The sequence below is a fragment of the Tachysurus fulvidraco genome, chromosome 1, assembly GCF_022655615.1.
Source record: "Tachysurus fulvidraco isolate hzauxx_2018 chromosome 1, HZAU_PFXX_2.0, whole genome shotgun sequence".
Lineage (NCBI taxonomy): Eukaryota > Metazoa > Chordata > Actinopteri > Siluriformes > Bagridae > Tachysurus > Tachysurus fulvidraco.
The window spans coordinates 13,867,919-13,892,180 of NC_062518.1; the positions used below are offsets into that span (position 1 = coordinate 13,867,919).

Sequence of the window (24,262 nt, forward strand, 5' to 3'; positions counted from 1 at the left end):
CACACGATCCTGATCGGACAACATTGGAATACATCACATCCGGTCGGCATATCGGATGCGGTGTAGTCGCAAAAGTTCACATTGTTAACGGATCCAACGCTCAAAACGGATCCGAAAATTACGGATCCGCAGATGGTCGGCACCTCACGCAGCGACCTTGCGACTCTCCATAGGAAATGAATGACGTCCGGTTTATCGGCAGTCGTTTGTCGCGTGCAGTGTGAAGGCGGCTTTGTATCAATACATTTTAAATCGGAAGTAAAACAAGGCATAAGCAACATTGTTTGTTTAGAAATTTTATTTAAAAAAAAAAAAAGGTGTACTGGAAAATGGCTAAACTCTTTAAACAAGGTCATAAACATAAACCCTCTTTTCAAGTTTTGTTCCAGTAAAATACTTGGAAAAAATGTCGTTATTTTAATGCGAACAGTTTATGCAGTTGTAGAAAAGTATGCAAAACACTAAAAACTTGAACCTGAGAAGAACAGAAATGTAGGGATGCCCTAAGAGCTAAACCGCTGAAACTAACAACACATATAAAAGTATACAAATCTTTTTTTTTTAAAGAAAAGCTGCATTGTGCTCATTTAAGACTGAAATCAAAATACAGAAATATGAAAATGTATGCAACACAAAAAAGGGCAAGAGATCACTTAAATATCATAAAACGTCTGGGATTAGTTTATTGTGAGGGGATGTGGTAGGTTGTGAGTTCGATTCCTACTTTCACCAAACTGCCACTGCTGGGCCCCTGAGCAAGGCCCTTAACCCTCAATTGCTCAGTTGTATAAAAATGTGATTAAAAACATGTACGTCGCCCTGGATAAGGGCGTCTGCTAAACAATCTGCTCAAGTCACACGTGAAATCAGAATGGAATCAGATTCTCATCGTTGTTGGATTTACAGTTAAATTCTATGCTCGTAGAAGAGAAATTCACTTCACCCGCAATGTGCATATTATTTTCCGTATAGATTTCTCTGATGATAACGTCACAACCTGGGAGTAATCTTAAGGAGTAATGAATTTGTTCTTAATTGTAATAAGTGGTATTCTATCTATAACAAGGTCTACAAAGAGCTCTTGGGTGTCTGTGATGTGTTTCTTCAACTGAAATCTTCAGAACCTTTTTTTTTGTAAACTTTACCCCATATTTAACAAGGTGTACATCGTGTAAACAAGGATGAATTGTATACAGACATTTACATGATTTACATGGCTTGGATATAACAAATGGATGTACAGAAAAAGCAATCCTGAGGAGTAATCCGTTGAAAAGGGAAAAAAAAAAACCCAGTCGCTCCAGTAACTTATTTGTGCCTTTAGCTTAATATTCTATTTTATATTACGAAAAATGGATAGCTGCCTTGTCGCTTTTGGCTAAAGATGAGGTTTTGTTGTAGGACATTTGTATCACTATACTTATATTATGGTTTTAGTGGTTATTTTGTTAACATCCTTTTTGGTGTTTCTTTGTTCACAAATAAAAGAGCATGTAAATCTCTACTCAATAATACATGATGGTTCATTACCTCCTGTGTTGTTGTTTTTATTTTCCTTTTTTAATGACTATTGAAACTAGGGAAGGGAAACGAGGGGGGGGGGGTTGGGGTTTACAGTTTTAGCATGGTTCTGATATAGACAAAGAAATCCTTTGGGATTAAGCTTAGTCCAGCTGCTGAATAGTTCCTGCATTGTTCCTTCTCTCAAAAGGAGGTGCTGAGGTCACTAGTGGCAGTGTTTAAACCCGCATTTGTGTCTAAGATGATCCCTAAAGTTAAATGAGTCCTGTGAGAGGAGCGTTTTGTCCTTCTTGCTGTCTAATAGACCCTTTGATGTCAATTTTGGCTCTCGTTCTTTGCTCGATGGTTTGCGTGGTTTTATGATTGTTGTTGCTGGTTTTTTCCGATACAAGGATTTGGTATTTACATTGGCTCTGAGCAAATCCATCTCCAGGTCCTTGCCCAGCTCCAGAGCTCTGCACGTGGACATTGTGCTCTTAGATGTGCGCACGGACGCCACCCGCTGGGGGCTATGTGTGTCCGCAGGGCTCGAGTGAATCGAGCTATAGTTTGCCCTGTTTAAGTTTTTCGATATGATGGCACAGTTTGAGCGCAGGACCCAGCTTCAGGCCCATGTACTTCATGATCATGTCACTTCGTAGCAGCATTAAAGCCTTGCCGTCAATCTCCTGCAAGCAGAAAGAATTTAACAAGCGTGTTGTCATGCAGTATTTCACAATTCACTGTTTCGAAAATGTCTGATGGGAAATCAGTCTTTATCGTAAATATTAGCAGTGCCTACGTGCTTCCTGAAGAGTTCGGCGTGCGGCCCTAAGGCCTGAGGGTCTGCATCCCGCACAAACTGCATCACTTCCTCAATGCTCCATGAGGATGGGCTCCTGTTGGATGTCTCTCGCTCAGTTGTCTGGTGATCTGGACCGGTGGTGGAGCTGGCAGCTGAATAAACACACATAGTCTGTGAGTATCGTTCCACTTGCACAAAATATTAAATATCTAAACATGATACACTGTGTTGATTTCAAACACATCAGTATGGCTTCTGCATTCTGATATTTTTATATTATCCGATCATCCTTATTCCGTTTGTGCCAATTTCTTTTACTGAAGATGATCACACACACACACACACACACACACACACACACACACACACACACACACACACACACACACACACACACAGGATGAAGTACCTATCTTTAATACAGTATATAAAAGGGATTATTGGAATATTTTTAGTCTTTACCCCTAGCTTATGCAATGCCATTAAAAAGCCACACAAGACTGATGTCTCATAAAAAGTAAATGTTTGTAAAGCCAAGCTCTCTTACATAGCGTACCTTCCACTCGTCTAAGCATGCGTGTGTTGGCCAGCTCAGAAGGGTTGGAGGTGACACGGCGCAGAGGAGGCTGCTGGGTTGAGTAGTGTGGGCTGTTCCCGGCTGGATTACGATGCTCAGTTGTAGTGCGCTGTGCAGGAGGCCGAGGCGGTGCAGAACTGGTGTCCATGGGCTCCTCAGAGAAATGCTGCTCGGCAGAGATGCCATTTTCTGATGGGAGTGTTTCTGCTGAGACGAAGCAGGAACAATGAGGACAAGGCATGTAATCGAGTATGTGTTAAGTATTTATTTACAGATTCCAGTGCAAAATGATAGGTTGGTAAGACTAGCAGGCCAAATGAAAATCATGTGTAAATTATCTACCATGTTCACGAGACAGTTGAAGTACATGAACCCACAAAACTCCATAAAAGGCAAAGCTCCCAGACGGCTCGGAACCAAAAAATGTCCTCTAAATCACACACTAAATCTTTCAGTAACGCAGCTCGGGCCCCTGCAGTGTGTCTGGACATGCTTTAGCTCTTCCATTGTTATAAGGGTGCCACGACTTTCCTTTGAGCTTGTCTAATTTGTTTTTAATTAGGAACTTTTATGTTGGATTGTTATTGAGCGTAACAGATCAGTTTTAGATTGAGGCGCTAGAGTTTCAGGACTGTAAATCTTCTTACAGGAGATCTCATAGTAAACGGGAGAACAACAAACAGCAGTGTTTTTGGGATTATTATATATACATACACACCCACACACCACCAAAAAAATTAAGAAAAAAACACCAAATCAAAGCCTGTCAACGATCTTACAATGTCTGGGGCGCTTAATTAGGTAATAATTTGGGTGCTTTAATTAAGCGTCGGGGGGAGGTGGGTAGTGCTTGAGGGATTTGAAACGGATGAATACTGAGGCACTCGTCACTTAATGAGGGAAAGAAGAGAGGCGGCGATCTCTTGCCACGGGCTTTTCAGATGCAGCAGCAGGAAACACTCAATCCTGCCAATCGACTTGAATGCTAATGCAAAATACTGTAAGAGGCGCAGGGGTGTGAGGCCAAAAACAGCGTTTTGTCTTACAGCTGTGAGCTGTCTCTGTCCTACAGAGCAACGTTGCTCTGAAAACCTGTACAGAACAGTTACAGCAGCAATCAAAGGACATGTCATTCAAATTTACTGGTCTAACGCAGTTAAAGCATAGATTCATAAATAATCTATAAAACTACTCACCAAACTATACTGTATGATATTTCTACTGAAGTGTGCATTTACAGTTGTAACATTCACAAAGTATTTATATCATCTTGTTTGCTAGAACATTTTTTTGATCACAGAGTGTTTCCCAAACCCCTTTGTAGCATAGAATGTTCTTGTTCATTAAATTCTTTTTGACCGGATCATTCATTATTAGTGAATAATGAATGATCCGGTCAAAAAGAATTTAATGAACAAGAACATTCTATGCTACAAATGGGTTTGGGAAACACTCTGTGAACACTTCTTTTTGACCGGATCATTCATTATTAGTGAATAATGAATGATCCGGTCAAAAAGAATTTAATGAACAAGAACATTCTATGCTACAAATGGGTTTGGGAAACACTCTGTGATCAAAAAAATGTTCTAGCAAACAAGATGATATAAATACTTTGTGAATGTTACAACTGTAAATGCACACTTCAGTAGAAATATCATACAGTATAGTTTGGTGAGTAGTTTTATAGATTATTTATGAATCTATGCTTGGTAATTGGTAATTTGGTAACTTGGTAATACTTGGTAATTAATAAAAACTTGGTCGCTAATTTCCATATGAAAATCCTCCAGTTTGCTAAGCAGCGTGGTGGTGTAGTGGGTCACGTGGCCACCTGAACAACCCTAACGTATTAGCTTCTAACCTCAATTCCTCACAGTTGTTTTTATTAATCATGTTGGCTTTTCAAAAATAAGTAAAGCAGACAGCAATGAAATCCTGACATGCTGCTACATGGAACCAACTATTTAAATCATCTCGGATTCGTCACTGGCGCCAAAATCAACGAATTGAAACAGGTGTGGCTCCATCTGGTTTGGAATGAAAACCTGTACCTGAAAAACTTTCCTTTAAACCAAACAGGAACCACACCCGACTGCACCTGTTTAATCAGTTGATCCTGATGTTCAATAGACCCACCTGCAGTCACACCTGCCCTGTGCGAATAAAACTGGACGCCGCTGTTTAATAATGAAGACTGCTTTCACAAAAACAGTGCATGTACTAATCTGATATCTTTCTTTAGGTTGTTCGTTATCCAGGACCATTCCCTGTTATAAGGAAATCATCCCCTATCTGTAGAAAGGTATTTGGCTTCCATTCAACCAAGAAAGTCATCACCAATCATGTCCACCTGAGATGTGCCATAAAGAGTGTCTCCCTTCACTGAGCTCATGAGCAGGACATACCGACATGCTAATGATGTCTAAAAATTACTTCTGCATGATAAACCACCATTTCTGATAATGTATTTGGTTTTGTAATAATCATGCAAAGAGTTTAAACTGCTTTGGAACCGATGTATATTTGTCAGATCTTTAATACTCTTTGGACTCTCACCAGCAGGACCAAGATGTTTGGCAGCTGTTTTACTGACTTTTTTTTTTTTTAACTGAATTCGAAAACAGTATTTCTTCAAAGCTCCATACTGTACATGCACAGTCCCCGTGGATATGTCTTACTTTGCTCAAACCAGGGTATACCTTCTGAAGAGTGTGTGTCTGTTCTGGGTGGGTTGGTAGGAGTAGGAGTGCTATAGATGGAGGAGTCTCTGGTGAAGCGTCTGCTGCCCCGCACTATCGATAATGCTTCTGACGTCTCTTCCTTCACTACAAAATAAAATAATAAAAAAAACACAGAACGATTATCATTTATATCTTATTGGCCATTTAGCAACATTCTGTAAGGTTTGCCTTAATAAAATCAAAAACATTCCTGTCCTGTACAGTATGTAACGGTTTTCCAGAGGTGAAGATACGAGAGCTGCAATGTGATTATAGTATTTTCCCAATATATTCATTATCACGTTAACTTGCAGTATGGAGCATCTCCGGCTCGAGTACACCGTCACATACCTGACTTGCTCCTGTCGTAGGCATTGTGCGTGTTAGCGGAGAGGGGACTGAATGGCTGGCTGCTGAACAGGTTGTCAGACTGCAAATGGTGACACAGAGTCTCGAGGAAGCGCAGAACGAATGATGCACTGGAGGCTCGAGGTAGCTTAACGTAGTGGATCCCTCCTTCTGAGCGAACTGAAAAAGTGGGTGAGAAACACAATGGCGCGGAGCAACAATGCAAGGGTTAATGACGTGTGTCTGCAAGATTTTTATGCATCGTGCTGCTCCAATGTGATTGGCTAGTTGGATAACAGCATTATGTTTGGGGTATAAAAATAGAGTTCCTAATTAAGTGGATGGTTTCCTTTTGTGTGTTAGAAAAAAAGAATTTGCAGAACTAATCAGTGATGTCTTTTGATAATAACTATCATCTAATACAAACAACAGAGAAGCTTTATTGCTGCTTATTATTACTCTTATTATTATTATTAATAATAATAATAATAGCTATAATAACAATAATAATTATTATTGTTATTATTGCTATTATTATTATTATATTAATAATAATAATAATAGTAATAATAACAATAATAATTATTATTATTGTTATTATTACTATCATTATTATTATAGTATTGTTTGTTTGACCTGGCAATGCAAACTCAGCTACACCACACATAAGATCCCAAGTGTAACTTTCTGGTTAGCTGTTTGGTCGTCGGTCCTGACTCTGTGACATTTTTAGGTTCCCGGTGTGTAATGACGGTCATTTGACCCTGAATGGGACACCAGTCTAAGCACACTGTGCACACTCATATGCATCTACACTAGGGCTGCAAGATTTAGGGAAAATGTCATATTGCGATTATTGAGGTCAATATTGCAATTGCGATATAATAAACAATTGGTATCATGAGTTTACTTGCTTGGTTGATGCACACACAGATTACTGATAATGCTGAAATTTGTATTTCTAAACTCAAACTAGCAACAACAACAAACAAACGCAAAAAGTTTTCAAATTAAAATATAAAATAACACATTAATGCTGATTAATGAAAAGCCTAAGATCAAAACTGTAGGTGTACGGTGTATATTATATATGTGTGTGTGTTTGTGTGTATTGTAAATTACCAACTTAAATGCAAGTAATACATGGTATTGCACACACCATTATAGATGATATTTGTAGCAATATTACACGTAATTATTAAACTTGATTCCCTTACATATACATTTGCTTTTAAGCCTAGTTATTAATTTTGATTACGATGTGATTGTGTCAGGGGGAGAGGTTTCAGGTTGGGGGTAAAGAGTTTTTTCTGTCACCACTTTTGAATAAGAAACAATATCAAGGCTATAAAACTTGTCAAAACTCCGCGAACGTGACAGGAAATATAATTTAACACAAAAAGCCGCCTAGACGGTGGACTTGCGCTCAGGACTTTTTATTTTTTGAGCGGTGTTTGGACGAATTCTTTCTACGCACACACACTATTTTATTTCTTGATAACAGACCGCTGCTGACTATAAAACACCGTTGCCACGAAAAACAGAGCGTTGCCATGGACACAAAGGATTCTAGCCGTAGAGAGAGAGCGCACTATTTTCATTAGTGGAAGCAATACAATTGTGCAGAAGCCACAAACTCGTTCGGAATATTTTAAAGGCATAACAGCTGATGAAAAAGCAGAGACAATTGTAGACGAAAATTAAGAGAGATTTTATCTTTTATTTTATACAAAACATTTTCGTCTCGTCTTTTTTCGTCAACAATAATGCATGTTAATTTAGTCTTAGTCAGCGTTTTTGGACAGTGGTGCAGTCTTGTCATCGTCTCGTCTTAGTCATGAAAAAAAAGGTTATTGACGAACATATTTCGTCTCGTCTGACGAAATTACCACTACATATAACAGAGTTAGCATTTTTTCTGGCCACCAGTTCAGTGTCCGTCTGCTCGGCATCCATCTTCACCCGTTCCGCCGTGCACACCGGAAAAAGTCACATGAGCATACGCGCCACATGTGCCACTGCCTAAACTGAAACTCACTGGTCTTTTTTTTATTAGCTGATAGCGGTGTAGTGTATGAAATAGGCAAACAGATTTCAGAGAGAATGGGTTGTCATGTCCACACATGCATTTATTTATTATTTATTTATTTCATAAAATCGCAGCATTTTGCGTCATATAATCGCACAGGCTTGATATCGCGATTGCGATATGATTAATCATGCAGCACAAATCTACACATTCATTCGGAACTAGGAGCAATTTCTCAACATTTCTCATCAATTTATTTAAGGGCATGATTTTGGGACGGGAACGAAAATGAGAAGAACCTAAACGAGAACCTGGAGAAAACCTAAAGGAGGACATGGGGAGACTTGAACCTCCACAGACACGGTAACTCAAGCTGAGGGATGCAGGAGCTGTGATGCCCCTATGCAAATACGTTTCTTTGGAAATAGCATTTGAATTTTACTGATCTAGATCAATCTGTGTAGCATTTATTTGCTTGTATGCAAACACCAGACCACAAATAAAATTTGGGATTGTATTTGCACTGTAATGGAGGTTCCTTTGTCACAATTTTCAGTCTCCACTTGTGAGGGTTTGGCTAAATTAAGGAAGCAGACCATCACAACAGATGGCCACACCAACACACACACACACATGCTCCCCCTGAGAGAAGCCCCAGTCTGCTCCTAACCAGGTTACCCACAATGTCATACTTGATTACCATCAGCAGCACCAAGACAGGCTTCAAATCACAAGAACATTTCACTTTATAAGATTTCCTTTTATTAATTCGTACGGACACATGAGCTTTCCCCAAATCTCATGTCGGCGCAGACAAGCAGGCAATTTGATCTAAAGTAATACAGTCGTATTTCATACACACACAGGCTTGGAGGTGTACAAGGATGGGTGTTAGAATTTTTGCTCCGCATAACAACTATATTGCAAGACTTCAGATTTAATTATGGGTTTAACACACACACACACACACACACACACACACACACACACGCCTACCTCGTATGATCTCTCCGCCGTCTGACTGAGACTGCAGGAAGCCGAAGAGCGTTTTGGGCTGGTAGGCGCAGTCCACACATGCCTGTACGGCGTGTTGCAGCACCGTGTTCACCGGGCCTGGTCCGAAATGATCCGGCAGCTGCAGCATCAGCTTTCGGTCCAGATGCGGCCCACACTCACCATGCTTGTTCACGTACACGCACACTGAAAAGTAGAATGTCCTGGTGTGAAAGATCTAAACCTGTGTGCACTGGTATCTGTGAAACATCCAGCAGCACAGGCGAGAATACTCAATTAAACTTGGTAGCACATGATTATAACATTCCTAATTAACGGCAGATGTTATGGCAAAAACTAAAAGTGCTGCGTCTGGTGTAAATGGTCTTACTGATTAACGGGGGCTTTGTGGTGCACAGTGTACTTACTGCACCTAATGGCAAAGGGGTTTCATCTACAAGTGTTGGGAAACCTACTGAACAGTTGCCCGTGGTAACCAACCCCTACACTACATATGCAGAGGGTTTTTAAATCTACTTTATGGCTGTATGTCTTTGATACATTCTTATCCTCATCGTGTTAGATAAAAGCGAACAGTTAAACAAAATCTTCCCTCTGCGCCATCTTCTGCGTTTGTCGGTATCTCCGTTAGAGAGAAGCCGATTTTTTTATCGTTTGTTCGTTGGGGAAAAATCTTGATATGAATCTTGATATTCTCAGTAGGAAATCTGTGATACCTGGAATGAAGACTGTCTTTTGTCTGAATGGTTTAAAGTGTATTTGGCACCAAATTTTCTGGGTGTAAATCGTCTAAAACCTGTCACACATACAGACATAAAAGAGACAGGATGCTACCTGTAGATAAAACCCCAGAGTCTTTGGTCATCTGAATACTGGAGAGTCTGCTGTCTGACACGGAGGAAGACAGAGACGGGCTGGACAGAGGAGGAAGAACTCGCGGCTTTCTCTGGGGAAATGAACAGAGGGAAAACAGAGTCAGTAGACAGTGCAGGCCTCGGGATGACCGTCGCAGAGCCACGGCTACAATTAGGAGGCCTGTTTGACTAGCGTTAGTGTCCTGTGCTGTGCTTAATGAGGCGTTCAGAAGGAAATGATCCTTTACGGTGAATAAACACTGCATTTGGTTAATGCCTCCTGACATGCTAACCAACATTTACGCTCATTAGCAAGAGCATAAACTCGTTTCAGAGCCGTGATTTCACTCGTCGGCTGTAAAATGAGCTAAAATGGTTAGCTGAAATGGCTATTCTTTTGTTAGGTTTACAAAAAATATATATATATATATATCATTTTACTTTATAGATGGATACGTAAGACTCATGTTTACATATTTTTTTCTTTTGGCCTTTACTGTAGTATGCAGTTAGTTCAACAAGTCTGAATATGCCAAAAAGACCTTTTATTATCTCGAGTACAATAAAGGCCAAAAAAATGTGTGTTCTTAATAGATAGTATTACAACAATAAATTAAATAATCTCACTGATTTATATCCTCTGTGATTTGTAGATAAATGCTCACATAGACCTTCCTTCCATCACCTAGAAATCAAGTTATTGTCTTGTCATAACTGACAGATGAACATTTATATCAGTGACACGTGAATGACCTTTAACCCTCATGTGCCTCCTACCTTGCTGCCAGGTTTGGGTCCTCTCTTCTTGTGCAGCCGTGGCTCCAGGTGTTCAGGCCCGGTGCCCTTGGTGGCGCCGCTCTGTGATGCCGCCTGGCCGTTCTGTATAGCTTTCAGCATGGCGATGGTCTGGCTCTTGGGCCGACGGCCCCGCACGCCCTTCCTGACGGGCAGTGGGGGCAGCGGGTGAGGAAGCTGGTACGGGGATTGCATGGAGTGGCGCCACGACCGGGATGGCAACAGAGAAGGAATCGGGCTCCGAGAGAGAGGGACTGCAATGACGAAAAGATGATGACATACATATATTAAATGCATATATACAGACGCAACACAGCACAATGTTAGTTTCCGCATAAATAACTTACCAGGATGAAAAAAAGCGAAGGGGTTTATTATATTATAGCCACAAAATCACAAGTGTAAACGCAAGTTAAAAGTTTAAACTGTATTGCATGATGCTTATTAGTCACTTGTCCAATTCAGGGTGATAACAGTCGCACTACATGACTACATGTTTGTTAGTTTCCTGCCACACACCTTGCTTCATTCCATAAATGCTGTGTGATGGAGGAGAAAAGGGCCCGGTGATACCTTTGACAGTTTGTACATTTCTGTGATCTTTGCTCTCTGTATGTTATAACGGTCATGTTACAGGTTTGTAACATGTTACAGGCAAGCAAGACTTTTTATTCTGCTCATAACACTGCTGCTGAGGCTGATATCCTGACACACAGGTATGTTTAAGGGGGTAGGGTTTCCCACACCCTGTTGGTGTGTATTACAACGAAATCAACTCATCAGCAAAAAAAAGAAGAGTTTCACACGGTTTACTGTGTTTGGTTCACTATCAGCTATAAGGTAAACTTAAAGCTAAACTGCATGTGTTTACTGATCTTATCTACAGATTCTTAATCTCTTTGTTTCATTTCCAAACAAAGGTTTGGTTGTTGTGAATCTGACGCCAACGAACACGATTCTACTGCCAAGTAGTAAATTAAAAAAAGGAATTATGAAAGGGAAAGGTGTGAAAAATCGATTGCGAAGAAAGTGAGACCAGAGGAGACAACGAGGAGTGAATTCGGCGTCTAAGATGCATCTTATTGTTCATCTTAAATTCATCAAAGCTTTTCGCAGAAGGGACTGATGATAAAATATTAATCTCAGTTCTGTGCTTTCTGCCAGTTCTAATCAAACAACTCTGATGCCTTCAGTTCCTTGCCTTTCTGGCCCACTTCCACACACACACGCACACACACACACACGCACACACACACACACACGCACATACACACACAACACCGGCCGGCAGAGGATCAGATATCTGCAATTCAAAGTGTCAACCAATCCATCAATGGAAGGTGCAAAATGGCACAAGGAAAAGCTTTGTGGAAAACACACAAAAGCACCCTTTCCTCCTCCACCCCCTTCTCTCTCTCTCTCTCTCCCTCTTTCGCTCTTTATTGGCTCTGTACACCACATCACAAATGAGATCAGATAAAGTGCTCATATTTCAGCGAGGCTGAAAGAGCGTCTAGCCTCCCTAAGTACATCTGGGAGCGTTCGTAGGGCGCCACACATGATCGCCTCCCCTGAGCTTCACTCCAGGAGAAAATAAAAGGGAGGGAGAGAAAGTGGATGAAGAATAGGTGCGTGTGTTTGCTCTTGTTCAAAGGGCCAAGTTCATCCAGGGAACATGTGAGTGCACAATTGAAAGGGTTGTGCTCACTGTTACTGCAAAGACATCCGTTTATTCTTCTTCGCATTACTAATTCTAATATTAATAGAAATATAACTAGACAGCTCAAGCCACAAAGACGAAGAGTCCCAATCTCGATCCTCGATGTGTGTGGAAATGAATCGGATTTCTATCTGTTCGTCATCTCTTGATTACAGAAACATGTGGAGTCGATCAGGCCATTCGGAATGACCCAGTGACCTCTGGGCCACGAGCGGAGCTGCTGATGGCCAGGCTGCGGGCCAACATCGGCCCAACCGGCGTCCTGAGGGGATTCTGAGTCCTTCTGGTTGAGGGGGGAGGGAGATATTTGAGGGCAACTGGGGTAATTAGTCCATTTCCATCTTAATGCTACAATATTTCCAATTTACCTAGTTCAGTGAGTTGTGTTGCCAGATCTAGAGAACTAGAACCACATGTGGTGTGTGTGTGTGTGTGTGTGTGTGTGTGTGTGTGTGTGTGTGTGTGTGTGTGTGTAATGAATAGAATACTACCTGCCTCGGGCCTCTGGTGATTAAATTAAACTAGGCAATCTGTTTAATGTCCAAACGGCATTCAACATCGACCCAAAGCTCATAACAAAAACATGGCACCCGTATATGTAAATAGATGCAAATAACAAACAAACAAATGCTGTCGGTGATTGGCTGTAAATGTCATTAGAGATGTTAAGGTCACCGCAGTGGTAAAGTCTGTCCAGGAATACTGACAAATCTAATAAGTTGATTTAACAACACAAAAACACATCACCAAGCACATGTGGAGTGTTTGTTAGCGAAAAAACACACATCAAGCTCCTTTACAGTACAGTGAGCCATGTGACATTAGGAAAGTTATGTTACACAAATGTTCCAAAAGAAAAAACTAGTATCGTTCCTATTAGCACCGTGTTTGTATTAGCATTGGGGGAATAAATGGAAAAGTAGAAGCTTTTCTTCTGACGGCAAAAAACAAAACCAAAAAAAGAAAAACAGAAAAACAACAGAACAAAAGACAGAACAGAAGCTCGCGAGATAACTTACCCAAACTTTCAGCTTTGCTCCTGTCCAACACACCAGCCCTGTCTGTTTATCCTTACAGGGCAGATTTAAAAAGCTCGACGCACTTTTTTTTTCGCCCGGTTTTTTCCACCCAGCTGCGACGCTCCGCTTTCAGAAACAGCAGCAACAGCAGCGTTAACAAAGCCCGAGCCGGCGCGCGCTCTGAATGGGCGACGCGTAATTAGCATGGGGGCGGAGTTTGGACGGGGGTGGGTAAGTGGGCGGGGTCACGTGATGCAGTGGGAGTGGTTATAGGTGTCAAAGAACTTGTATTTATTTACATTCACAAAGAAGGGCTTATATATATATATATATATATATATATATATATATATATATATATATATATATATATATATATATACGTCAAATATATATATATATATATATATATATATATATATATATATATATATGTATACGTCAAAAATTCTATTGCATTTATAACACGCTGCTGCTATGCGAGACCGAAAAAACATTTGCGTTATGACGTAATAATATCATTAATGTAAAAGTAACATATCGAGATATATATGAGATAAGTAAAATAGTCAGACATGAAACAGAATTATTGACATTTAATTCTGTGTCAGTTGTAGGAACAATGTTTTCCTTGTAGGATTCTTGCAATTAAAACGTGCGTTAATTTATTTATTAATAAATGTTAGTAAATGTGTTTATTTAGTATTTATTTATATATTTATATATTTAATTTTTGCTCCCTTTTTGTGTGTGTTTTGTTTACTTTCCCCCCTTCTTCAGGTGTCTCCTCCCCCTCTTTACAAAAAGAAAGGCAAACCCTTAGGGTAAAATATGTCAATCAGAATGTAGATCCCCCCCTTTGTATAAAAAGCTGAAAAATCCCCCCCGATTGAAGGCGACTGAAACAGAGACGTGTCCGTTTGAGGAGGGGTAGGTGGGTAAAACGGTTAGGGCCCTCCAGACAGCTCTGGGGATGAGGGAACGGGTGGTAGAGAGGGGGTGGGTTTCTGTAACCCAAAGCCTAATCCCAGGGGAACTGGCTGATGGACAGCTGTAAGCAGGCGAGGAAAGCAGGCAAAAAATGGCACGAGTCGCAACGTGACACTGTCCTAAAGCCACATTTCACATGTTTGGCTTCATCGCTCCTCATTTTCAAAACCCAGCTCGACAGAAATCCGAAAAGTCTGTTAAGACATTAACCTTCTCTATGGAAAGATGAAATCTAGAGCAGAGGTGGCTGTGTATCTAATGTAAATAAAGAAAGCTGTGCAGGTAGATGAACTGTAAGAAAGATAAACAAAGAAAAGAGATTACACCAAGACAAAGGAAAGGAAAGGCTTTCAGAAAGATAACAAGAAAGAGAAAATAACTCCAATTGTATATTTTATTTCTTTAACAATATGCATGTAGGTATTACATTTTCCTAAGATTTAGACAATTAACTGTATTCTAAAAATATAGATTTTTAAATATAGATTTTTTTGTAGATTTAAATATTGATTAATACATAAAATAAAAGTCTACATAATTCAACACTGCAAATATCCTTTCTTATTATTTTTTCTTTAAGAGTTCAAATACGAGAATTTACCAAATGTATTATGTGTAGGAAATTAAACACACGATTTAAACTAACGGCTTGCAGCAATTTCTTTCTATCACCATAAATAACCAAGGAATAAATCAGCACTATTAAATGCTATAACGAATGACACTGATGACCCACATTCACACAACCCACTCATGCAAAATGCATCAGGGAAGCAAATTCAGAAACGCCTCTTCCTCCTACATAAATTCCCCTAGAATATATATATATATATATATATATATATATATATATATATATATATATATATATATATATATATATATATATTCTAGGTATTATAATATTAATATATAATAACATTAGGTATTATTTTCTTTGAATATTTTCTTACATTAAATACACACAAACATATATACATATATGTATATATGTTTGTGTGTATTTAATGAAAGAAAATATTCAAAGAAAATAATACCTAATGTTATTAGTAATAATGTCAGTATTAAATCAGTATTAAACCTAGCCTAAGCCCCCCCTCTCATTATAGACAAATGTATTTATTTATAACAGGTGCTTAAAACAAAATGAAAAATTGAGGATACTAACGTCCAGAATATTTGCAAACAAATAAAACATCTATTTTCATGACGTGTGTGATTATGATGTTCCTCCAGCAGCATTACTGATGTTATATCAAATGGATTATTAGGACTGACAGTTTCAATTCTGCTTTAAAGTCCAAATCAAGCATTGTGCTAAGACTAAGTGACCTGATCTCAAGCCACCAACATAGACACTTTAACAACTACTGTTCATTCTTTCCTTCTCCCATTCTTCCTACCTTCATTTTTTATTTCTTCCCTTTTTTATTTCCTTAGTTCCTTCCTTTCTCACTTTTCACTCTCAAACTGTATATTATATTTCTTTAATGTATATTCTTAATACACAATTTGTTATTGCACTAATTGACTGTTACATAAAATCATGCTCATTTGCACACTTGCTCTCCTTTTTTGCATTGTTGCTCACCACTGCCTTACCATTGAATATACACACCATAATATATTATATTATGCAAATATATATTATGACCATAGTACATATCCTCCTGTATATTTCAGTTTATCATAATAACAATATATTTTGTTTATAGCATATACCCTCTGTAAATTTTAGTTTATAGTAATAGACATCTGTATATTATGTTCATAGCACATATACAGTATATTCATCTGTGTATTATATTCACAGAATATATATATATATATATATATATATATATATATATATATATATATATATATATATATATATATATCTGTAAATTACTATTTATAGTATTAACCATATATTTTGCTAGAGCACATATCCTTCTGTAGATCTGTATATTGTTCATAGTATGCACACAACTGTAAATCACTCTATATTACCACTTATTTAACTTATTTAAATCTTGTACAAACTGTATATCCTGCACTTGCTACTATTGCACTCTGGTTAGACCTAAACTGCATTTCATTGCCTTGTACTTGTACATGTGCAATGACAATAAAGTTGAATCTAATCTAATCTAATCTAATCTAATCTAATCTAATCTAATTTAATCTAATAATAAACACCTGCAAGCTCCAGTCTGCTTAATCTGCCATAACACCTGCTATTAAACACTGTGTGCTAGATAACTGTAAAAGGAACTGCCTCAAAAGAGTCTCATACGTTCAGCTTGCGTTAAATTTACTTCACAGTGTGCATTAACAACTGCGTTGTGAGTTTATTGTGCTGCGAAATGATGTCAATTAAAAAAAAAAATCAGAGTGTCTTTTAACTTATGTTTTAACACACACACACACACACACACACACACACACACACACACACACACAGATTAGTAGAAACAAGTGAAAAAATATAAGCTAGCATTCTCTAGCTTCAACTTCAAAGAAAATCTACAGGAAGTCTGTTGCAAAGGAGGAAGAACTGATAGGAAGCCTACAAGACACACATGACCACAACCGACATCCATCACACTCTACATGTTCCGGTCAGTTCCCATCAATTACACCCTGCTTGTGTGTGAGGAAGCGTTCAAGCACAGGGCCAACAGACGGAGATAAAGCGGTGCGGCTCCTGATTTACGTCCCATGGATATGTGTGGCTGGGTGAAGAATGCGTGCTGAGTGTGGCCTGTTAAAGAACACCCCGTTAAAAAGATTTAGTGGACCAGGCGTTAGCTTTCGATGAGGCCATTTCTCTATTTTAGTGAGAAATTCTTTAAAAAGAAAATTTAAAGAATCGAACCTTAATACTGACAAAAGTAGATCTTTTATTTTTTGTTAGATATTTTGTTTTTTATTATTTTTTATTTTTAACAACTCATCTTTCTCTTTGTCTCTCAGACATTACGGGTGTCAATAACAAAAAGTCACTTTGGCCACCAGGATTAGAGTAATTTTGTGTAATATTTGTTGCTGATGATGTACAGTAGACAAGATAAAGACACACACCACGTGATGATCACAACAATGAACAAATACTGCCTATACATTACAGTAATGGCTGATGTGTATGCTTAGAAAGAACAAACAAAAATAGAAAGAAAGAAAGAATGGCATGAGAGAGAGAGAGAGAGAGAGAGAGAGAGAGAGAGAGAGAGAGAGAGAGAGAGAGAGAGCCCTCAGGAGCAGGTCGCTGGAGCATATTATTTTTCGGTTACGAATGATACATTCATATTAAAGCAAAATGTATTATTTAGTAATTACCATGATTTAAATCAGTGACTCAAACTAATAGGGAAGAATTGCGGCTTTGAGCATTTGATTCAAAAGATCTGGAGCTCCTTTTATTTATTTATTTATTTATTTATTTATTTATTTATTTATTTTGTTTGTTTGTTTGTTTGTTTGTTTGTTTGTTTGTTTATTACATGCAAATTTTAGATTTATTTATTTTTACATTTCTTTTTTTTTAAACCATTTTTCATTGGAATAATAATCTTGGGTCATTTTGTCATTTCTCACTGAAAAGATGGGATTTTTTTCTTTTATATATATATATATATATCAGCGGTGTCCAATCTTATCAGGAAAGGGCCGGTGTGGGTGCAGGTTTTCATTCCAACCCAGCAGAAGCCACACCAAAGTCTACTAAAAGCCAAGAACACCTAATTAAACAGGTGGAATCAGGTGTGGCTTCTGCTGGGTTGGTATGAAAACCTGCACCCACACCAGCCCTTTGTGGAGTCTCTATATATAAAGACAGTACATCAAGCCCGTAGGCAGGGGGGGTTTGGGGGTTCCCCCTCACTGCCAAAGGTTCAGAATTTAAGTCAGTTTTTTTCCCTGTGATTATTGTCATCATTGTTTTAATCAATGCTTGTGACAAATATTCTGGGTTCCTGTTTCAAATTAATATGATACATTATTGTAGCTGGACGTGTGTGTGTGTGTGTGTGTGTGTGTGTGTGTGTGTGTGTGTGTGTGTGCCCGCCCGCGCGGGCGTGCAGTTCAGAGAGAGTTCTCGCAATACACTTTTCAAAGCAATGGTGAAGCATCGCCTCTGAATGATGGGGGCAGGGTTTATATATATATATATATATATATATATATATATATATATATAATTAAAAGGATTTCTATATTTTATCCACTCAATGGTCTACAATATAATCCATATCCAAACGTAGCGTAATTATAATAATAAAACATAGTGGGATTTTCAGTGATATTGGCTGTGCAATATCGACTTTTGTGATTTGCCAATACCGGCAGACAGTCAACCTGGATGAAGCTGTGAACATATTCTCCAAATTGCACCCAAGAAGATTGGAACTGACCAGTGAACTAAATCCATAAGTGTCAAGACAAATACAGCAACAAGCAAAGAGGCATTGACAGAGAGTCAAGAAATGATGATGAAAATAATTATTAGTAATACTTCAGTAAAGTTCATTAAATCTATTCTGTTGTTAGTGTGGTCTTTAAACTTATGAACTGTGTATGGACTGACTAAGGTGGTACATGAGGAAGCAATTTGACAACAATGCAGTAAATAATTCAGGTGCATCAAAAAGCGTGCTCGTTAAGATACCAGCAGACAAGCTAATCCAGCACAGATTAGTGCATAAAAGGTCACCAAAATGAAGTATTTGCACCTCATAATTAAATAGAAAAGGAGGAGAAAAACTGAAAAAGGTCCACTTTTTGAAAAAAAGAACACCCCATTTCAGTAGGTTGGATATTGGCCTGTACATGTATACAATTTGACCCAATTTCTATATTTAAATGTAAACAAATGTGTGATATTGACCATGTTAACTGCTTTGTACAAGAGGGTTAATTTTGCATCTTTTCTACTGAGTGCGCTCTACTAAAGTGTTAACAGATGATCTGAAATGGATTGGGACCCAAATGGATCATCGGGTGTTTAATGTGGTGCCATTAAAGGAAAAATGGGAGCAAACCGAATACTAGGATACTCTACACAGTTCTGTTGATTCCACAAATCTAATCACTTTTCTATATATATTAATATATAATAATATAAAAGTCTATAAAAATGCTTTATTCTGTGCATTTTATTCAAAAGTAGCAGCTTAAGCTGTCGTGTATGGCTTGGACATTTCCCTGCTGGGACACCAGAAGTTTGTTTGTATCCTGCGCCATGTGTCTTTGTGTGATGAATCAGAACCGGCAGATTGGTGGAAGTTTACTAGAAAATCTAAATAAACAAATCCAACCGAAGGAAGAGGACCACAGGTCATACACAGAAGAACTGGATACAACAATAGCCAGAATTCATAGTTTGCATAGATCTTTAAAAGTGATAAAAAAACAAAAAACAAATTCATTTTAATTTTTAGAATTGAAGCTGTTATCATCGCATAACAAAATATAAACGTAATAGGAGGTTTAATGGAATCTAAGGTTTTTATATTCTCTGAATGCAAACGTGTGATTCACAGTAATGGTGTCGAATCCTGACAGGAAATCCAAAGCTTTTGCGTCATCTAGTGGAAATTGAATGTACTTACAGCTGGTTCCAGGGGGCTGGAGACTGTGTTTGGTCAGGTGACACCAGCCGATGGGGAAGATGTCTCTGGAGTAGTATTTGCACCAGTAATCGAAGGCCCCACGCCAGCCGTCGAACATGACGAAGACCTCTTCTCCACGCACCTGACCGATAGTGGCAGGGCAGATCAGACTCGGGTTCTTTCTGTCCACTGCTTCCAGCTTCATACCCAGTCTGAAAAGGTTTTGCAATGGCTTGAGCGGCTCCTAACCATTAAAAAAAAAATAACGCTGTAAGAATAGATGTAATACTGATTATGCACCCAAAATTATGGCTCAATTCAGGGATACTGTTAAAAAAATGCATTTTAAAAGAAATTATTAGAAATACCTACACAACTATATAAAATTTACTTTGCTTTAATTGTTGCTTCAGATTGTAGTTACAGAAAACTTTTTTTTAATTAATTTAATTATTTAATATTAATACACTATAATAATAATAATAATAATAATAATAATAATAATAATAATAATAATAATAATAATAATAATAATAATAATAATAATAATAATAATAATAATAATGCAATCATGGTTGTTGACGGCCCAAATAGGCAAATAAGAAGGTTAAAGCAGGGATTAGGAAAGTGTGAAACGTCAAATTAATTGTTAGCCCCTGATAAAGTGGAAACAGAATGAAAGGTCATGCCAGGATAACCCAGGATAACCCAGGACACGGGAAGGTTATTGTTAATATTTATTGTCAATTTTAAATCATTTGATGCTTTGTGGAATTAAAACCAAACCTTTTTAAATGCAGAGGCTGGTGCTATCTCAGCTCCACTTAAAGTTCTTAACAGGAACATGGGCCAGGATGACGCGTTCATTCGGAAACCTAAGAGGAAGCAGATTCAGGCACAAACTGCTATCCCTTACAGAATTCTTCACCATGCCAATGAGTAAATACGTGTCAATCAAATGGGAATCGGACCTAGTGGTGGCTGGAGCATGTCTCCACTCTTCTCACACGTGCCGACTGGCTGAATATCCGAAGAGTCGACCAGCCGCCAGAAGTCATTGGTGCTGTCGCTGCCGTCCAAGCGCAAACGAAGACGTGCTCCCATCAGCCCCATCACGGTGGCGATACACACCGAGGTGGAGTTCCGTGGGTCGTACGTCTCCACTTTCATACCCACTTTGAAGCCATTTGTGGGAGGAATCCTAGACTGAAGATATTAAGAGATTACTTTAGAAGTTCCAAATAAGTAAATTAAATTTTGAATTGGGGCATCATAGCAAATGATATAAAAGCAGCGTTTACAAAGCTTTCAATAAGGAATAGCCGTGTACACAGTATACAGGAGAAATGTATTCATTCGTACAAGATCGATACATCTGATAGTTCTGAGGATTCCTAAAGGTGGCATAAGGTTAATAACCCAAGGCCTGAAAGCTACATTTTCAGAAAAAAATATCAAAGATAAAAACCAGAAATGTAGAAAAGGCACTAAATAGTATCATTGTACCTTTGAAGCATAAATCTGAATGATATAAGGAAGCTGTCAGGATTGGAACAATTCAATTCTGCTTTCTTTCTGTATCTTATTGTAAGGAGGAGTCGTACGGCTGGTGATCCATTTGCAGCGTTTTATTAACAACTCGGGAACAGACAGGCAGGGTCAAAACATGACTAACAATGCAGGCGGGTCAGGTGGGTCAGGTGCGCCGACCGTGACACTTATAGTCAATCATCATCTAATATCATTTTATAGACTTATAGTGTGTGTGTGTGTGTGTGTGTGTGTGTGTGTGTGTGTGTGTGTGTGTGTGTGTGTGTGTGTGTATGTCTGTGTGTGTAAAAGTTACAATGCTCAGTTTGTGAGTGTGGATTTATGTTAGTTGTTGATCTTTTCCAGCACAACAGACAAAAGGTTCATACCTGTCTAAAGCAGCTGGGGGATGCTGGCATAGAAGACGTCTCCTTTAAATAATTCTCCCAGCTGAATGGCTCTGCGAAACACCAGAGAGAGAGAGAGAGAGAGAGAGAGAGAAAGAGAGAGTCAGCATTAGGTGATTTAAAGTACATTAAAATAGGTTAAATAAGTTAAATACGTTTATATAAGTTACATTAAATAAGTTTTTTTGGTTTAATAGACCGGACTGTACCACTGTTAGCAGTCTGTAGGGGGGTGTGAAGGTCACCCTTTGGGTTCTCATGTTTAGCACCTTTTTTGTCTGTGATAAGAAAACAAATAATGGTAAAGCAGTGGTAAGGATTGCATTTGAAATTATATATATATATATATATATATATATATATATATATATATATATATATATATATATATATATATAAGATGAGGTTACCTTTTTGAGGTGTTTTACCCATATCATCAGGCACCTTGGTAAAGTGTGGAAATGTCCAGGAATAACACAGATACAACAGCGACGTCCTAATGAACAGAGAGTGAGAGAAAATAAAAAAGTGGGCTACTTGGTAATAAAACATTATATCAAATGGTTCAGGGAGAAAAAAAAACACGAAAAAGAAAACTTTTTCTGAACCAAAATGAAAAAGTCCCCATACTATCTGTGTTCATGCTTGTGTGCCTCTTTAATCCCCTCATACATATCTACAGAGTTAGAGTTACTGTAGACATCCCCTTACACGATACGCACGCTGGACACCATAAATCCGAATCTCCAGGATTATTTCTCTCTTCCTGAATTGCATCGAAACAGCATTCATTTCCTCTCCAAGTCAAGCGTCACTAAATCACTAAACCAAAGCATGAGCTGGAGGCAGAGCGAACACCTAAAGAAGTCCAGATGGCTGCACGGATCAAAGCTTTTACTCAAGTGATAATTCAAATGAAGAAAATTGGCTACAGCTGAGACAGTGTGCAAGATGACAAGGAGTAGGGGGAGATGTCTTATTTTCTTCTGTGCATTACTCCCTAAAAAAAGATTTCAGCTTGGTGTTTGAATTCATTTGAAATTGTAAAGTGCTTTTAACAAACCGACTCTTTACAGCAAAATATTAATTCAGGATATGCATTTAAAATTTGACCATAATGCATAATTGTATTTATATGATTTTATAATCACTCAAAAAAAAAAAAAAAAAAAATCGCGAAGACTTTACTGTTTCGTAAAACCCAAGTGCAGAAGGTTCTGTTTGTATTTTAATATATTGTTATATTACCGTTACGTCACTATTCTTCGTTTATTGCAACATGACAGCATACAATCGGTCTATATTAATATGATTATTTATTAGTCTTGGATCAGGAACTACACTTAATTACTCAGTGTATTAACAGCTAGCACAATTACTAGTTATCCAATGATAAGTTTCTTTTTTTGTTTTTTTTTTATTATGGAATTGTGAGAGATTTTTGCACACCTGCGATTTTATTGTAACTTAATGCTTCTGTTTCCAAACATCAAACCAAACAGAACCAAATGTATACATACCTTATATTGGGAAGTGGTCACTTTAAGAGAAGGAACAGGAACCGGATACCAAACATGAAATTACATTAGATCCTAAATCAGAATTTGAATTTGATTTGTTTGGGTTTTTTTAGAATCTGATTATTTATATTCTATTTTGTAATAATGTTCTGTTGTTGGAAATTACAAAGGGTGCTTTGGGAGAGCTCAAAGATTCTCTTTCCATCAAAATCATAAAGACTTCCAATAAGAAACGTTTTCAGGTATCATATTTTCCACCCGTTCCTCTAATAATCATATTATAAGTGTATTAAGGACAAAACTACAAGATTATTAACGAGTTCGTATTCAAGTCTATATGGGAATTCGGTGTTATTTTTAATTGTATTATTTTTAACTAAACAAACTGCATTGTTAGCAGTGGAGAGGTGGCACAAAAGCTTACGGCTCTGATTTGTTGATCAAAAAGTTGGGAGCTGCCAAGCTGCTGCTGTTGGTGGGGCCACTAATCAAGGCCCTTAACCCTTTCTGCTTCAAGTGTGCTGCCTTATGTCTTATTATCCAATTTTTAAAACCCCATTAAAAAATGGTACTATAAGACAGTTATAATAGGAATCTAACAGGAATGGATTCAATAGCAGAAATTCTTATCAGAATTCCATTCAGATAAGAACGAGGTTCCCTTCTGGTTCCTCCCAAGGTTTCTTCCTCATATCATCTCAGGGAGTTTTTCATTGCCACCATTGCTTCAGTCTTGCTCATAGCTCATTATGTCAGTTATACAAATAAATTCAATTGAAAATTAAACGTTACTTATTGGTTTCTTACTGGACTCCTTTAGATTTCTGATTCAGGTGATAA

At 38.1% G+C, this 24,262-nt stretch overlaps 1 protein-coding gene across 5 annotated transcripts in view; it reads right to left on the minus strand.

Annotated features, from left to right (window-relative positions):
* Positions 1-73: 73 nt before the first annotated feature.
* scml2 (Scm polycomb group protein like 2) overlaps positions 74-24,262 on the minus strand; it is a 26,177-nt gene continuing 1,988 nt past the window's right edge. The window contains exons 4-17 of one of the 5 annotated variants that reach the window (XM_027168558.2): positions 22,313-22,398; positions 22,112-22,180; positions 21,885-21,955; positions 20,937-21,171; positions 20,752-20,840; positions 19,966-20,209; positions 10,628-10,899; positions 9,831-9,942; positions 8,979-9,182; positions 5,957-6,133; positions 5,585-5,710; positions 2,853-3,089; positions 2,303-2,457; positions 74-2,189 (exon numbers count right to left, since the gene is read on the minus strand). In XM_027168558.2, coding sequence (XP_027024359.1) covers positions 2,064-2,189; positions 2,303-2,457; positions 2,853-3,089; positions 5,585-5,710; positions 5,957-6,133; positions 8,979-9,182; positions 9,831-9,942; positions 10,628-10,899; positions 19,966-20,209; positions 20,752-20,840; positions 20,937-21,171; positions 21,885-21,955; positions 22,112-22,180; positions 22,313-22,334 — 2,139 coding nt within the window. In that variant the 5' untranslated portion in view covers positions 22,335-22,398 and the 3' untranslated portion in view covers positions 74-2,063. Of the gene's footprint in view, positions 2,190-2,302; positions 2,458-2,852; positions 3,090-5,584; positions 5,711-5,956; positions 6,134-8,978; positions 9,183-9,830; positions 9,943-10,627; positions 10,900-19,965; positions 20,210-20,751; positions 20,841-20,936; positions 21,172-21,884; positions 21,956-22,111; positions 22,181-22,312; positions 23,001-24,262 lie in introns of those variants that run through there. The other 4 variants (XM_047801126.1, XM_047801133.1, XM_047801129.1 and 1 more) reach the window with 4 other exon arrangements.